This window comes from Chamaea fasciata, unplaced genomic scaffold, assembly GCF_029207755.1.
Source record: "Chamaea fasciata isolate MVZ Bird 193981 ecotype frontalis unplaced genomic scaffold, bChaFas1.0.hap1 SCAF_5, whole genome shotgun sequence".
In the NCBI taxonomy this organism is placed as follows: Eukaryota; Metazoa; Chordata; class Aves; order Passeriformes; family Sylviidae; genus Chamaea; species Chamaea fasciata.
Genome location: NW_027094090.1, coordinates 66,114,324 through 66,130,592, shown reverse-complemented (window position 1 = coordinate 66,130,592; position 16,269 = coordinate 66,114,324). Strand labels below are relative to the sequence as shown.

At 49.0% G+C, this 16,269-nt stretch overlaps 1 protein-coding gene across 1 annotated transcript in view; it reads left to right on the top strand.

Annotated features, from left to right (window-relative positions):
- Positions 1-238: 238 nt before the first annotated feature.
- Positions 239-16,269, top strand: part of SLC6A12 (solute carrier family 6 member 12) — a 36,043-nt gene continuing 20,012 nt past the window's right edge. Inside the window, exons 1-6 of the mRNA XM_066184231.1 lie at positions 239-322; positions 7,433-7,627; positions 11,235-11,369; positions 12,183-12,323; positions 13,714-13,801; positions 15,365-15,497. Of these exons, the coding sequence (XP_066040328.1) occupies positions 7,435-7,627; positions 11,235-11,369; positions 12,183-12,323; positions 13,714-13,801; positions 15,365-15,497 (690 nt within the window). The 5' untranslated portion in view covers positions 239-322; positions 7,433-7,434. The remainder of the gene's footprint in view (positions 323-7,432; positions 7,628-11,234; positions 11,370-12,182; positions 12,324-13,713; positions 13,802-15,364; positions 15,498-16,269) is intronic.

Genomic DNA, 16,269 nt, shown 5'->3' with positions numbered 1-16,269 from the left:
GCTGCTTTCTCATCTTGCTTTCTTGTTAGGGCCACAGTTCAAGGTCTGGAGAGGTGCATGTTGTAAGGGATTAGGGGAGAAAGTTCTTCTGCCATGATGCACCTCCCTTCCCTACGTCCCACCACCCACGCATGAGCTGGGTGATACTTTGGTGGGGGGAGCTGGTGGAAGGGGTGGGACAGGAGGAGGAGAGAGGGTAGTCTCTGCCTTAACTCTTGCTGTATCGCTTTGGCACTCAGTGAGTTCCTTGCCTGGACTCCAGTGGGACGGGGAATGCTAGGACAGGAGGGGCTTGCCTGAGGGAGACCCACGCTGGGTTCAGGTGAGTTGGGTGTTTGCTTGTTGAGCAGATCTGGCTGGATGTGTGTGCCACCCTGGGAGTGCCGGGGACTCCGGTCCTCCCGCAGCCAGCTGCTGCACGCCTGCCGTGCTCTGGAGAGCGGGCCAGCAAATCTGCAAGGGCAAAACCTTCCCAATGTTAAGTAAAGCAAGAAAGAGATGGAAAAGAAGGAGCGAATAAGCAATTTGGATCAACCCGGGGAAGAAGGTTTTTCTTTCAATGGTTCCTTTGGAAAAGGAAAATGACAGGCTGAGATGCTGCACAGGGGGTGCCAGGAAGCTGAGAGCAAAGTGATGCCTGAAGGATGGGTAATTGATACTGAAGGTTGTGGCAGCAGGGAGAAAGGGAGAGAGTGATAGAGAAGTACTCAGACAGCAGAAAGATTGAGAAGAGACACAACAGTGAGTGAGACAGGGACAGGGATGAAGGGCAGAGATGTCTGGTTGATAATAGGTACAGGAGCCAAGGCACTAGGAGTGGAGTAGGCTGTAGGCATTTCAGCTACTGCCAGCATGAATCCCCTCCTCCTGTGCTGCCCTGCAGAGGTGCTGACCGCAGTACATTGACTTGGGGGCTCTAGTTTTAAAAGATGTGCCTGGGAGTGCACTTCTTGTTCTTCTTGCCCCTGAGGTTTCATCAAATTTGTTCCGGTAGGGGTGGGCAGGGAGACAGAACAGTTTCTGTATGTGCTAAACTCTTGGAATCTGTGGGCATATTTGTGAGCAAATGCAGGCAGAACACATGAGGGTTTCATAACACCTGATCTGTGTCTTCTTAAATCAACAGTGCTTTTAAAGTAATCACTACTAATCAGGGCTTTCATCTCATGCCAGTGGAAATGCCATTGCCCTAGTTTTTCCTCTTTGACAGCTGCTGATACAAGAGGCTGAACCTTGGACCTGACCTTTGTAGCTCTGCAGCAGCCCAGCTTTTCTGGATTCATGGCTGCAGATGTGATTGTTGCAGAGGGCAGGCTAAAGAGCCCCGTGCCTTTTCTCTACCTGACTGTGCTCCCAGGCAGAGCTAGAGGAAAGTTCTGGTGCCCCAGGCTGGAGGTACCTGGCCCCTTGGAGGGCGCAGGTGGGGTGCAGCCACCACATTACAATGTGGCGTTATGGCAGGAACTGCTGGAAGACACTTAAGGCACAGCTGGAGTCATGGTCTCCGTGTGCCCCTGATGTCACCTGATGCGACTCGTCCTGAGCACCAGCTGGAGCTGGCTGAGCCTGCCCAGGGTGCTGCCTGACACGGGGCGCTGGGCTTGTGCAGGGCTGAACAGGGAGCACGGTGTGGGGACAGTCACGGCAGGGAGCCCCTGTGGCCCTGCTCTGCCGCTCCGTGCTGGCCACAAACGTGTCTGTGCTGAGGGGCCGGGCTCTGCCACGCACACTGTTGGCTCCCCTCGTCCTCCCTTCTGGGAAGCGTAAGGCAGTGTTATGCCTCAGCCTTGCCTGGCTTTTGGGAGATTTTTGCTTGAGCTCTTCCCCCGTGCTCCCTGTTTCTCACCACTGACAGCAAGTGCCCCCAGGCTGTGCTTTTGGGAGGTCAGGCAGGGTGCGCCTACCTGGAGGAGTTTAGATACAAGTGCCTAGAGCCCTGTGATGCCAAATTTCCTGTGCTGCTCTCCCACTTCTGAGCCACTGGCTGCAGTGCTGGCTCCTCTGCTTTCCTGCTCCAGCAGCTTTGCTTCCCACTCTTCCCTCAGCTCTGGCCCCCAGCCGCAGGGATGGCAGCAGGCTGCCAAGCAGGGCTGGGGGCTGGCAGCCTCTGTCTCTTCATCTGACCTGCTCAGGGCTGCTGGCTGGCATCTTGCTTCGTGAAGTTGCTGCCCCAGAGTGATGGCTGCCCTGTAGACGTCCTGCACACTCTGTCCTGTCGCTGTGGAGCACCTCTGGGCTGCACCGCAGGTTGCTGCCCCACTGTGCAGGGACCTGTTTGCTGAGTGGGGGCTGGAGCAGCGTGGCTTTCACCCTCTGTGCCATTCACCTGCTCTGCTCCCAGCCAGTGACAGGAGCCCTGCTGGCCACACACTTTGGCTGCACACAGGGACCTCTGATGCAGCCCCAGGACTTTGGCCAGGCAGCCTCAGCCATGGGGTAGGTGTCTCTAGGGGCTCCCCTGGGGGCTGGCTGGATCTGTGTCTGTACCAGACCTACTGCTGGTGCTCTGTACAGAGAATGGATCCCACTGTGGCTGCCCCTCCTGCTGTGTTGCACTGGATACAGCCAGACTATGGGCTGAGTGGAGGTCTTGAGATTATCTGTTTTGATGCATAGGCTGGTTTCTAGTCATATTTAGACACCATTTATGGACTTCGTCAGCTAGTCTTGGTTTTTTTCTAGGCTAGAGAAAGAAACCACCTCTGTTTCTCTGTAGCCCAGAGCAGGGATGGTGATCCATGGGCAGCAACAGAGACTGATCTGGCCCTGGGAAAAACAGACTACGTTTAGCAAGAGATTTGCCACTGATCCTCAGGAAGGTCCAGCCACTGTTAGGGGCTTCAGAGGCTCTCCTGTCCAGCAGTAGAAGACAGAACAGGACCCATTTGGCACCCTCCTGCATCAGGGGTGTGTGCTCTGAAGGGTGATGCTCTATAATCCTTGCAGATGTCTGTGCCATCAGTGAACTCACTCATGAGGAACTCACTGAGTTCCTTATCTCACTCTTTCTGGTGTCAGTAGGTAGCAAACTCACTGACTGCACAAGTATTGCTTTTATTTCACACTGGAGAAAACATGGGTAGGATCTGATTCTCGTAACAGCCTCCTGTGCCTCATGAACCTTGCTGAACAGATGCTTTGAGAATAGCCTGCAGCCCACAGAACCTGGAAGTTAATTAGAAAGTGCAAAGAAGCCAACTAACTTTCAATTACTTGAAATGAAAGGCATTTTAATTTTGATTGCAATCCTAGAGTTGATCAGTTTTTCTACATCTTTCCTTGCCTTTCCCTGTTATGCAGCTGGAGTGAGCCATTCTCCAGCAGCTTTCCCGTTTGGAAGCAGCTGTCTCTGCTCATGTAGCTGCTCTCAGATTGGCTGGAAGGCCCTTGCTTGCACTGCTCATATTTTCTTGTCCATCTTGCGGAGATGACCGATTCCAGTAGCAGCCCCCATGCACTAATTTAACTGGGTTGGTTCCCTAAGCTGTACCTTGGCGCTGCTGTTCCTCGCTGAGCCCTGATTTGTGTCTTCTCCCACAGCCGCCCCCGCCTCCTGCCATCAAAATGCAGCGCAGGATTTCAGCTGCCGACTAACTGCTGGCTCTGATTGCACAACCAGGGAATTTTCTGTGTCCTCCTGCTCCTCCTTTCGTGACACAGCCCAGTCTTCTTGCTTCCTGATTCCTCCCTCCCCATCCTAAATTGCAGTTTATCTGCTGCTTATTTCAAAATGAAATCAAGAAATTTAGATGCAGTGCAGCTGTCTGCGTTGTCACCTGTGATTCCGCATTCTGCAGTTCAGGCAGCACCTTCGAGTGTCCAGGGGAGCTTTAACACTGTGCATCCTCTCAGGAATGTTATCAGCTGCTTTTTCGAGACCTTTCTGTCTGCTCTTCCATCTGTTTCACTATTCTCTCTGGAGATTGTCCTCATCTCGTTTGCCTTATGATAAAACAGCAAAAGGGGTCAAATGGAGGATGTTAACTTCCCAGCAGTAGGAACTGCTGTCTGACAGCAGTCAGGAACAGGCAGTGAGTCTGCAGGAAGAAAAGCTTTAGGAGAATCACTATTGGCTTCTTCCTCTGGTGCCAAAACTCCAGGTGGCTTCTCTCTCATCTTTCTTGTCTTGCTCTTGTTCCTTGCCTCACCTGAGCCACTTTGAAAAAGCCCTTTTTTACCCTGAGAGAGGTTTTTACCCTGAGGATAGCACCATATTTTGCTTCAAATGATGCTTTCTTTCTCCTCATATTACTGCCTCTCCCCTTCAGTGGCATCTTGTTTCTAAACAAAGCTGGAAAATGCTGTTCTCCTGCATACCTGCATTGTGGGTTCAGCACATCGTAGGCAACTGCTGAGTGACCACAGTGCTTCAGAGAAGTCCTTGGTTTTCCTTGCTCTTTGTGGCCATACTTGAAGGATCCCATGGTGGTAGGTGTGGGACAAACACAGTCCAAAGTTTGTGACCCAGGGGAGACTGTGTTGCCTCATTTGAATGTTCAAGAATGGAACTTGTTGCCCTGGGTCTATGGCTGCCTTCATGCTGCCTGCTCTCTTTCCAGGTCCTGCAGGAATCCAGGTGTATTCTTGTTTTCCCAGCAGTAAATCTTTTTGGGGAAAAGCGTGGCTATGTCCACGCACCAAGCCCAGTACCAAATACCGTACCATTTCCTATGGAGCTCACTACTCTCTGTGGGAAGATGACAGACTACAGGTCATTTCTGTGAAGGGCAAAAAAACCATCTCCTCCAAGTGCTGAGGGCTGAAAATACAGCAGAGCACCTCTAGAAGAGACTAGTGGGATCAGAGGGAGCTGAGGAGGGAAGGAGGTGGTGGTGGTGGTTGAGAGGGTCCAGGGGAGGAGTAGACTCTGGATTGCATCAAGATGACATTTTAGCTTGGGCAAACTTTATGGCAGAGGTAAAAAAAAAGAGGCTGGGAATGAAGTAGTCATAGGATTTTTCTCCAAACTTTGCAGAAAAAAATGCAGGCAAGCAGTGAGGGGCACAGTCTTTACTCCAAACTCATATATTAAGGAGAGGGTAACCAAAGGAAGAGGAAAATGTTTGCCTCTTGGGAAGGATGTAACCCAGTAGGTGGCTGTGACTGCTGTGGGAGAACCAAATTGCTCCTAGCTGGAAACAAGAAGTTATTTGAGTCCCCATCTGGCCTAAAAACATATAGAGCAGGGGCACAGTAGGATTAACTGTTCAGGAGAAGAGCCAGGAGGTGTATGAATAGGCTTTCTCATAGAAACAGCAGGCAAAGCAGAGAGGGAAGTAGTGGGGATGTGTAATGTACGTGGTTTTTCTGGGAAAGGAAACATTGTAGTTCATGCCATGAAGGGGAAAAACTTTGGGCCCCAGTTTAATCCACCATCTGTTCCCACTTGAAAAGGCTTGGTTTCATAGCTGGGGTACTTTCTCCCTTTTTAAAATAGGAAAATGAAGGCAGAAGTGCTGTGTCTCCCCTGCTGTTCTGTGTTTTCCCCCAGCTGTGTTCCTTATTGCAGCATTCCAACTTCTTCATGCTGGCCTATTCAGGAGTCAGAGGACAGATAAAAAATCCTGGTCTGGGTGTCCCTGAGGTGGAGGCTGGTGACAGGTTGGGGCTGTGGGCTGGCACTCATACATTCCCTTCCCAGGTCTGGGTGAGAGGAGGTTATTCTCTGATCGTGACCTTCCTCTGCACTCATGTGTGAAACAGGTCTAGCAAAAATGAAAGAAAACCCCAAATATTAGTAGAAATAGGCTGACTCTTGGATCCACCTTACATTAAAAGAATACAAACAAATTAGCTAATCTTCTCCTTCCAGCTTCCTCGGACATCCTCAACAAACCCAGACTTAAACATCACCCTATTTGATAACGTGCCCTGGACTGCAGCAAATTGGAATCTGCCAAGGGCTGTGACAGATCAAACACATTTCATTAAGTACATGTTACTTTTTCTCTCACATTTGACAGTGTGTGGAGCTCTGCTCCTCTCAGAGATGAGGAGGCTGTGCTGCAGCATCAGAATAAACTGATTAGCCAGCTGGCAGGCCTTACTGCAGGCAGGCAGTGGGGAGAAGGGCCTTGCCTGGCCTTTAGAAGCTGAGAAATTGGCTGGCAGGAGGAGCTGATGATTCTACCTCCCAATGCAGCGCAGCAGAAGGGCTGGGTGGGGGCTGGAAGGACTGCTGAGCTGCTGGGGAGCTGCAGAGCTGCAGCTGCAAGCCAGCATTTAGGGTGTGTGCCTTGATTCCTGGATTCCACCACCTTCTTTAAATGTGGGGTTAGAGGTTTGTGGGAGTCTGTTAGAGGGCTGATTCACCTTCCCATGCTCATGTAGATCCACAGGTGTTGAAGCCCTTGGTGGCTGGGGTCAGTGCAAGCCGTACCAGTAAACAGGTGCTTTCCAGCATGTGGACCATAAAGGGCAAGGGCTGGAGGTAAAACAGAGGTTTCTTCCTCAGTGCCTTCATGCATCTGCATTTGACACCGAAACTGGTTGTGCCCACTGCAGTACTGCCCATGTATAGGCTCTTACTGACAGTAGTTCTAAAAACCTCTCAGATTTAACAGAGACCAGGATCTTTCTGCCACGTTTTTGATGAGAAACCTGTATTAGCCTGGAGGATGATCTTCACCAGCCCCTGACTGCTCTCCTCTATGCTTCGTGTCCCCCTGATCTTGTTGCAGCCTCTCTTACGCTGGTTGATGTCTCAGTCCTCCATTCAGTGTCCATGGAAATCTGTGGCTGATAGCAAAGCAAATAGGATGAGCCCTTCACGAAAGCGGATGGGGGAACAAAGCCTGTTGTTGCCTAGGGCATTTAGAGAGCAATTGGTGTATTTCACTGAGATCTGATTTCCTTTCTTTACTTGAATAACAGGAAGGAAACATGCCTGTGTCAAAGAACTACTTGTTCTGCTGTGAACATTCATTAGAAGTTGTCTTTTCACACACAAGCATCTTTCTTTGCCCCAGGGCCTGATATACCCAGAGGGTTAGCATTTAGGAAATAATTTCCTTTACAGAAGTAAATGAGACACTGATAATGATGCTGTCTTGTGTGGATAAGTGCAAGCATGGCCCACCACCTCCTGCTCCTGCTTCCTCCTCACCTCATTGAAAACTACACCAAAACAAGTGCCATGGTGTTCCTTGACTGCTGGGACAGTTAGATGTCAGGGTCTACACTTGCTCATATTTCCAGTTAGGCCAGGTTCCCTGGTAGTCCCTACTCACCATGAGATGGCTCATTTCCTGGTGTTTGTCCAGAGGGACATGACTGGAAGGCCAGCTTCTGCTCAGTAATGCCACAGTTAGATGTACCTAAATTTCCATACTGATACTGAGAACACATCTTATTGTGGTCTCTGGTCCCCCCTCTCCTCTTCCCACAGAGGTGTCCTACATCCCATGTTCTCCTTCTCTTCTGTCCCATACAGCCATGGCGAGAACCATCTCCAAGGCAGGAGAACTCAACGGGGCCACCACATCTCCTGAAGAGATAAAAATGGTGAAGATGAAAGAGAGAGGCCAGTGGCAGAACAAGATGGAGTTTGTGCTGTCTGTTGCTGGGGAGATCATTGGCCTGGGTAACGTGTGGAGGTTCCCATACCTCTGCTACAAGAATGGTGGTGGTGAGTTCACAGCACACATGAGTTGTTCTAGATCTGCAGGTATGGTGAGAGATATGTACGTGCCTGGACCCATTTCTCCTATGCCTCGTGTGCTCTAAGGCACTCCCTTACTCGCTCCTTCAACAAGTCAGTTCCTGCCAAAAACAGGAGGTATAAAAACTCGGGAGTGAATCTGGCTCCCCAGTGGGTACTCTTTCTTAAAACAGCATTCTCGAATCTGGGCTCCTGAAAAATGGAACTCTAGTAACAAATTAAGGCTCTTGGGCATCTCAAGAAATTATTGGTCTTTGGAAAATATCAGATGCTGTGACTGGTCAGAAAGCCAAGATCAACTTCCTCCTACACATTTCCCTTTTTCTACTCCTGGTGTCAAATCCATCTTTTTCAGGCCCTTCTTACAGAGGAGGAAAGGCTTAGATAGTGCTGGTATCCTTTGCTGGTATCCTAGCTGAGGCCTGATCTGCCCTAGAAGGAGGTTCCTGCCTCTTCCCATGGAGTAATTCTCACAGTGATCACTACAAGGGAAATTCATCCCCCGGAAGGTTCATTCACCTTCCTTTTTGTTTCTTTGCATGGCTCTCCTTTTCTCTTGCAGTAACACTGCCATAAGATCTTTACATGGTTAAAAGTTAAAATTTCTCATAACAACAAAATGAAATGTAAGGGAATAATTGACTGTCACTGACTTTTCCCAGTGAATAAAAATCTAACTTTATAAAAGAAAAGGAGGAATAACAAATTACATGTCAAATACAGCAACAACCTCTCTTTTGTTCTTGTTCTCTAAAAACACTTTGAAATAATGGTCTGGGACTTGCTTCCCCCCCACTCCACTCTGAGCTTCCTTTGTCTGCAGACCATGCCCCAGAGGCCTTTCTTATCCGAGGTGCTATGAGCTTTCACCAATAGCTGAGTAGCTCCACTGTAATTTTTCCCAGGCCTTCCAAATTCCTGTCCTCTGTGCTGTTGCTGGAGTTTATCCAAATTAAACTAGAGACAATAAAATGCGTCCTCAAAACCAAACAGGCGCAGGGTAAGAAATGGTTAAAGAAAATGGGGTTAGGTTTCTCCTGAAGCTGGGATGATTTTTAGCAGATCCTCCAGTGTCCTTCTCCGATATATTGAAGGGAGGCACCAAGAGCAGGTCAGGTGGGCACAGGGTAGGAAACACTGGAGGTGCATCTGATTGAACAGCCTGTTCTGCAGTGACGCTTGGAGTGAGGAGTTGTGGGATCTTCGTGGAAAATTTCTCCCTGAGCTCAGATGATATCTTTGCATAGTTTATGCCTGTGGTACCCGTTCAGCAGTCCTTGCAATTTGTATGCTAATTAGCGTAAGTGGAAAGGCTACTTTTGTTCACTTTAAGTATCTATTGAATAACATTGTCTTTTTAATTAAACTCCTCCGGAGTATCTAAGGCTTCGATTCAGAGGGCAGTGAGGCTAGGCTTGGGAAAGGTTAGGATGGAGAGTCCTTCCCTCACTGCTCACACGTTTCCTTGCAGAAGGTACACTACTGCTGTAGAAGGCACTTTTCCCTCTCCAGCGCTCTAGGGAACCGGAGGGGTGATGTGGAACAAGGCCGTGTCTTTTCCGTGACACTTAAAGATATTCTCGCCATTGGAAGCGTTCTTGAAATTGCAAAAAGGCATTTTCCACCTATGAGTGGAAAATCCCTGTCCCACCCTTACCCCCCAAACCCTTGAGACTGCTGTCCTGTCACTTTTCTCCACCTTTGAATGTACTGAAATGGTTATACAGCTATGAAGACAGATGCCACAGAGACAATAGTGCTTGTTTTCTGTAAAGTGACCTACTGCAACCTTATCTATTGCTGCACTGTCACATTTGATCTAATTGCTCAGCATCCTGAACTTACTATTGACTCATAAGGAAAGAGGGTCTGTTTCTGGGGCCCCACTCAAGGCTGAGTCTCCTTCAGTGGAGCAGGAACTTGAGGAGGGGATCAGAGCTGGAGTTTCAGCTGGTAAAGAGACAAGACAATGGAGGTGCAAGAAAACCATCATTGCTCAGAGGCCAAAAATGGGCCAACCTCTGGGACAAATTGTATCAGATGAGAGGGTCTGGAATCTGCTGAAAGGCTCATCTGTGTGCAGGATAATAAAGCTGTCGTGCAGAATTGGCATAGATGTCTTGCAGCGCTGAAAGGAGCAGCTGCCTCTTGTTCAGGGTCTGCAGTTCTCACTCCCTACCCCGCAGACCTGGACTGACCCTGAGAACCAGCCTCCTTCCCTCTGGCCCCATGTCTCCTGCAGCTACACACAGCTGTGTTTAGGGGAAATTTGGATGTTCTTTGTTATTGTAACATTGTTGGCTTAAAAACAAGGGCAAGTGTTCCTAGTTGCTCATTGTCCCTGGAAGGAATGTCAGTGTGGATGCCTGTGCTGGCAGGGGAGGAAAGAGCCTGGGGGGACAGTGCCTGGGAAAGGCACTCTGATCTTGCAAGCAGCCGAGGTGCTCTCCAGGCACTGGCAAGAGAGGTGTTCATGACCAAAAGTTTATTGTATGGAGTGCCAAGTCTGCCACAGTTGTTTCAGGGAGGAAGGCAGTCACCTTATCTTGTTTGGAGGGGAGCAGAAGTGTGAAAATCTGCACTAAGGGTGTGGAGAAAGAGAGTGAGGTGACAGAAGGAAGGTCAGCTGTGAAAATGAGATCTCAGGAGCAGAGCGCAGTGAATGTATTTGGTGTTTTCGTTTGGCAGCTTAACTGAAAAGGTGCAAAAAAAGTTTCAGACAGCTGAACAGAGCACTAAAACATTTTTTCAGGGCATTAAACTTTGTCGTTGTTGTTATTTTTGTTTGTCTTTTCTTACGCTTAGTTTCTGCTGGTCACTGTTTCTGGGAAAAAGCCTTGCTCTTCCTCTCCTTCCTCCTCCACTTTGACAAGGGTTAATCTGAGGGCCATTTCAGGCTGATTTCTCTTCAGACATTTTTCTACATTTTAGCAAAAGGTGATTTTTGAAGGTAGAACTTAAACTTCATTTTGAAAATGCTAGAAAGATATTCTTCCCCTCTTTCCATTCTTCTGGTATTCTTCCATTCTTTGGAAAGCAATCTGCTTTCCAAATTTGACGTGAAATATGTCTCAAGTAAATTTATATCCTGGCAAATTTATTACTTACCAAGAAATGTCACCAGCCTCCAGGTTTGTATCCTCTGGGCAAAGTGGGAGTTTTGCTGTGACTCTCATGAAAGGCAGAACAAATGTGGTTATGTGAAACAAGGACTTATTTTGTTCACCCCATTCCTTCTGAAAGCTGGAATGAGGTCAGGAGCATGAAGCAGGGAGGACTTCTTCAGCACTATCTTTTTTTAGCTCCTTGCCTGGCTACTCCTTACCTCTAGGTTTTGGCCCATGCCAAATGCAGAAGTATTGCAGTAACACGAGGCAGACCACCCTTGTATTTTTTTCTGAGAAATGATAGTGGTGGAGACCTTGTTTGCTTTAGCAGAGGTTGCACGATTTGTTCAGAGAAATATTTATGTTTATGTAGCTGATTCCAGCTCTGATCCCAGGTACCTGGCAAGAGGTTTTAAGGATAAGCTTTTGAAGAGGTTTCTGAGGCAGCATTTTACCCCTCTCTGCAGGAGCCTTCCTCATCCCTTACCTCATCTTCCTCTTCACCTGTGGGATCCCCCTGTTCTTCCTGGAGACGGCGCTGGGCCAGTACACGAGCCAGGGAGGGGTGACGGCCTGGAGGAAGATCTGTCCCCTCTTTGAAGGTCAGTCAAGTTACAGTATTTACTGGCAACACTTTCTAACAAGCACTGACTCAGAACCCTTTTTAGAAATATTATTATTCTTTATTTTTTTCTTTCTCCTTTATTCTCCCTCCCTTCCTCTCTCTCCCGGCCTTGTTATTCCTCCTGCTGCCTGCTGTGTGTGCAAGGGCAGTTCCCTGACCCCTCTTGATGTGAGTGAGGGTGTGTGGTGCTGGCTGGGGGCTGTGCTGGTCCAGCTGAAGCACAGTCTCTGCTTTGAGGAGCTCAGAGCCTGGGAGAGAGGAGAAACAGGTCACTGACAACCAGATTTAAATCAATGAATTGGGCCTTCCTGGTCTGATTATTGTTCCGAGGTCTCAGCGAGCAACAGGCACAAGCAGGGCCCGAGACCAAAGCTGAGCATGGTATATATCAGCTGTAAAAATGCTTTTTGCCTGACTCTTTGCAGAAGTAAGAGACTCAGCTGCATTTCTTTTTTTCAAAGGCTAGAGGTGTATGTATCTGAAGAAGAGGCACTATGATGCTGTGGCATGGTAGCCATCAGAAATTTTGTTTCAAATCAGCATAAGGTTTTCTGGCTGTTTGACCACAGACCTGTCTAGAGTTACCAACGGTGTTTCCTGTCTGCGTGCACAGTCACAAAATCCTTCCTCTTTCCCTTAAGGAGATCTTGCACTATTCTCTGGTGAACCATGTTGTTGGTGTTGCATCCGTCTTACCACAGCGTGACCTGTGTCTTTGTTTGGGGTTAAGCCTCATGTGTTGGAAGTTGGTTGCCAGTCCCATCCTCACCTCCTTTGCTTTTCTTCACAGGAATTGGATATGCCTCCCAAGTCATTGTGGGATATCTGAATATCTACTATATCGTCATCCTGTCCTGGGCACTCTTCTTCCTGTTCAGCTCCTTCAATTCAGTGCTACCATGGGCCAGCTGCAATAACCCCTGGAACTCAGGTACCCCTTGGTCATCTCCTAGCTTCTTTCCAATTCCCAGAAATTATTTGGGTTTTGTGGAAATTTTTTTGTTTGTTTGTTTGGATAAGAAGCTCTTATGAGCCGCTATGTGATGTCACCAAAAAATTGGCATTTTCTGGCAAGCAGGAGAGGAGGATGGTAGAGTTTTCAAGCCAATCTAGAGCCTTCCTCATGTGGCAGGAGCTTTTTATTAGCTCTGGTGCAACAGTTTGTCTTACAGTTCCCTTACCCTACCGCATTCCTGTGGAGTTACTGGGACACTTGTTGCCAATGAACAGTTTCCTCTGCGCTCACAGCTTTTGGGTAAACCAGGTCAAGCCTGCAGTGTAGGATTTTGCCAGTTCAGGTCTCCCAATGAGGGAACCAGTATCGCAGAACTCCAAGGGCACTTCCTTCCTGGTTAATCACATCCATGCAGGCTCCGTACCATTATATTCACCAGGGGTCTCATTGCTTCATGCTTACGGTTCACTTAACTCTGCCCTGCAGGGAAGACCTGGCTTTGGCTTTACTCAAGGTACTTGTGCTGAGCCTGGGAAGATGGGGTAGATGTGAGGAAATCCTCATGAATGTCTTTGTCAGGACTTTTTTAACATGTTGAACAGGTTGTTTTTCAAGGCAGCAGCTTGGTTCCCTCCCTTTTTCTCTTGCGTCAGATGATTAATTTCTGCAATTAGTTAAATTTCTCTGCCCTGTGGGCCTTTCACTCACAGCTCCCTCTGCCCTTTCATCCCAGCAGAAGCAACCAGCCTTTTAAAGAGCTGATCCAATTCCTTCAGCTCCCCCGTAATGGGTTTGTTTGTAAGAAAAGCCACATATGTTCTCTTAACAGAGAGAAGCTTCCCAGCAACAGCTGGTTTCCTTGGTTTTCCGGTGGATTGTCTTTTGCTGGCAAAATGCAAGATGAGGTCCATTGGATGTGTGGCACCTCCTCTGTTTTTACTTATTTCATGCTTTGTAATAGGGCTGGGGATGGCAAAGGAGAACATGAAGGCTTCTGTGGTGTGTTCATGTGTGGACAGGGAATGGTGCAGTCTGTGGAAAGAGAATGGCATTTTCTATCCTGATTACTCATAGTCACTATCCCTCGGTAATCTATGTTTTGCAGCTATCTGTTTTCAGCTTGGCAGGGAATTGTTCTCTCCTTCCCCTCTTCCCTTCCTGAAGCCCCCCTGGTGACTGCTGGATTGGGATTCATACCTGGGGAGAGCCAGATTTCAATGAGGTGTTTAATGAGATGCGCTGTAGCACAAGATGAAGGATCTGTGTGCTGCCAGAGTGAGGGTTAGCGTCCAGCGGGGAGGGAACATCCCTTATGGAGGAGCCCTAGAGAATTCCTTACCTCATCAGCTTCCTTTTCTTTTGGCAGATCTCTGTGTGGACATTCTGAATAGATCCAACCTGGTCAACAGAACCTTGCCTGCGAACGCCACCTCCTCCATGATCGAGTTTTGGGAGTATGTGACTGCTTTCCCTCTGTTCAGGCTCCCTCTCATCCCAAGGGTCCCACTGCAGGAGTCCCTGGGCAGGGCCCTGTGTGTCTGCAGGAGTGAGGGGCCACGTGTCAGATCCAACGTGGGGGCACAAGGAGCTGGCGGGGAGATGGGCACAGAGTCCAGGGTGTGAGGACTGGCACAGCCCAAAGGCAGTGCGCTCGCGGTGTGCCTGCCCAGGGGGCTCCTGTGCGCCCTGAGGGTGTGTTCCCTTTCTGGCACTGAGGTGCCTGGGGGAGTGTGGCCATCCAGACAGGCACCAAAAGCAGGCGAGGGCTTGCTGCAAGCAGGGGAATGTGTGCTGGGTGTTGCAGGTTGGCAGGCAAGCATGAGAGGCCAGAGCAGACTAAACAGTCCTCCACAGTGAAGCACAAAGGGGAAAAAAACTGCCTTTTACCTTCTTTTGACCCAGTCCTGCTTGCTGTCTAAGGGAAGTGATCCAGCAGGCTGCTCAGGATCATCCCTGGAGAGCAGGAATCTGAGATGCATGCATGAGATGCTAGAGGAGAGTTTGAGGAAGGTGGAGGATTTTGAGGAATTTGGGGTAGAGGCACTAAAATATAGTCTGAGTGAAGGGTCTTGCAGCAGGCCAGACAATGTCCTAGGTAGGGTCATCAGTGCAGCCTAGAGAGGTTGAAATGGCTGCTGGGGCCACCCTACCATTCCACATGCTACTGAGGAAAGTCTTATGAAGAAGAGGGGTGTCAAGGACACAGCTTCAGGAGCTGAGTTTGGGTTTTTTCCCCATTTCTGTCTCCTGAAGTGCCTTTGAAAGGGTTGACTGTCCTTTGTTGCAGACACCACAGGGCACATACAAGATGATATATGCCCATGGTTGCAAAAAGGGTCTGCACAGTGCTGACCCCCCTCTCCTGCCCTGCTCCTTGCACATACTCTTTAGTGAGAGCTGAGGCCCCTCTGAAACAGTTGTTTGGGTTTTCTGTAGAGGGAAGGGGACACTGAGGGAAGTGGTTTTGAGCAGAATGTGCAGAGGAGTTGTAAGTGTGGGCTTGGACTTCTGGGAACTGCATGAGTTGCAGTGCTGAGCTCTCGTGTGGCCTACCTTCGTGATGGTGAATCTCCAGAGAAGGAGGCTAAGGGAAGAGCATGGGAATCATAAAGTTAGTTTATGCTTACACATAGGGTGTCTGTAACATATGGGGAGGAAGAATGGTAGCCATGGGCTGACAGTGGCTTCGGTGGCCTGCTTTGGATTGAGTTGTCTGTGCTGGGGAGCTGCCAGGCTCGGGGAGCAATGGGGAGCAGGTGCTGATTTTGTGTAGTGTGGGTCCGATGGGCGTGGCACCATGGGTTTGGGGAGTGGGAGGGTTTGGGTCAGCTGCAGGACATGGTGGAGCAGAGATGAGCAGAGAGGGGAGCCTTTAGCAGAGCTGGGATGATTTGCATGGCTGAGAACCCTGGGCAGATGTGCTGTAGATAGGCTGCTAGGTCTCTGGATGAGGTAATGTGGGAAAGGTCTGTATGGGTGAGTGTTAATGCTTCTCTCTTGTCCCTGGCCACTGACAGGAAGCGAGTCCTGGGGCTCACGGATGGTATTCACGAACTGGGCACTGTGCGCTGGGAGCTGGCTCTGTGTCTCCTGCTGGCCTGGATCATCTGCTACTTCTGCATCTGGAAAGGCGTCAAGTCCTCAGGCAAAGTAGGAATGGAGTTTATCCTCTGTATCCATAAGCCTCCTTCTACCCATCTGATATGTCTTCCCCAATCTCTCTTCCTTCTTCATGAAGTTGAGGCAGGAGACACAGCACCAAAGTGAAACCTAAAACCTGTTGAGTCCATACTGATATACACCAGTTGTGTTTAAACCCTGAGAGGAAGAATAAATGAGTAGGTCCATCAGGGAGGGGAGAATGAGGAAAGAATTGGGGACTGAGGGGAGTTTTGAATCACATTTTCACTTGCAGATACCCACAGTGGCTGATGGATTCTCCCCAAGTGCCCTTGGGAATCATCCACTCACCATTGGGTTGTCCTGCTGTGGCTTGAGGGTGTTTTCAACAAAATCCTCTGCAGTGGCAGGCTTCCCATTCCTGGCAATAATTAAACACTTGAGCAAAACAGACAAGCTGCTGCCTGCAACCAGCTCAGAGAATAGATAATGAATCTCTCCTGCTTCTTTATCCTGCAGAACACCTGGAGTGGGAGAAGTGTCCTTGTTCTCTCCTTTGTGCTCTTTCTGAATCTGCAGGTTTTGGGTCAGTTGGTCACTTTCTGCATTTTGCTAATGAGGCCGGAGCCAATGCTTCTTTCTGATGTTTACCCTGTAGAGCAGATGGACTCGTTTTCCTTTTGGAGTGTTTGATTCCTTGGGCTGGGTATTAGGGACACTGCCATGGCCTTGACTTGCTCACAACCTCTTTCTTTCCTGGAGCTGCAGTGAGATGGGTGGATCATTAACGATGATTGATGAT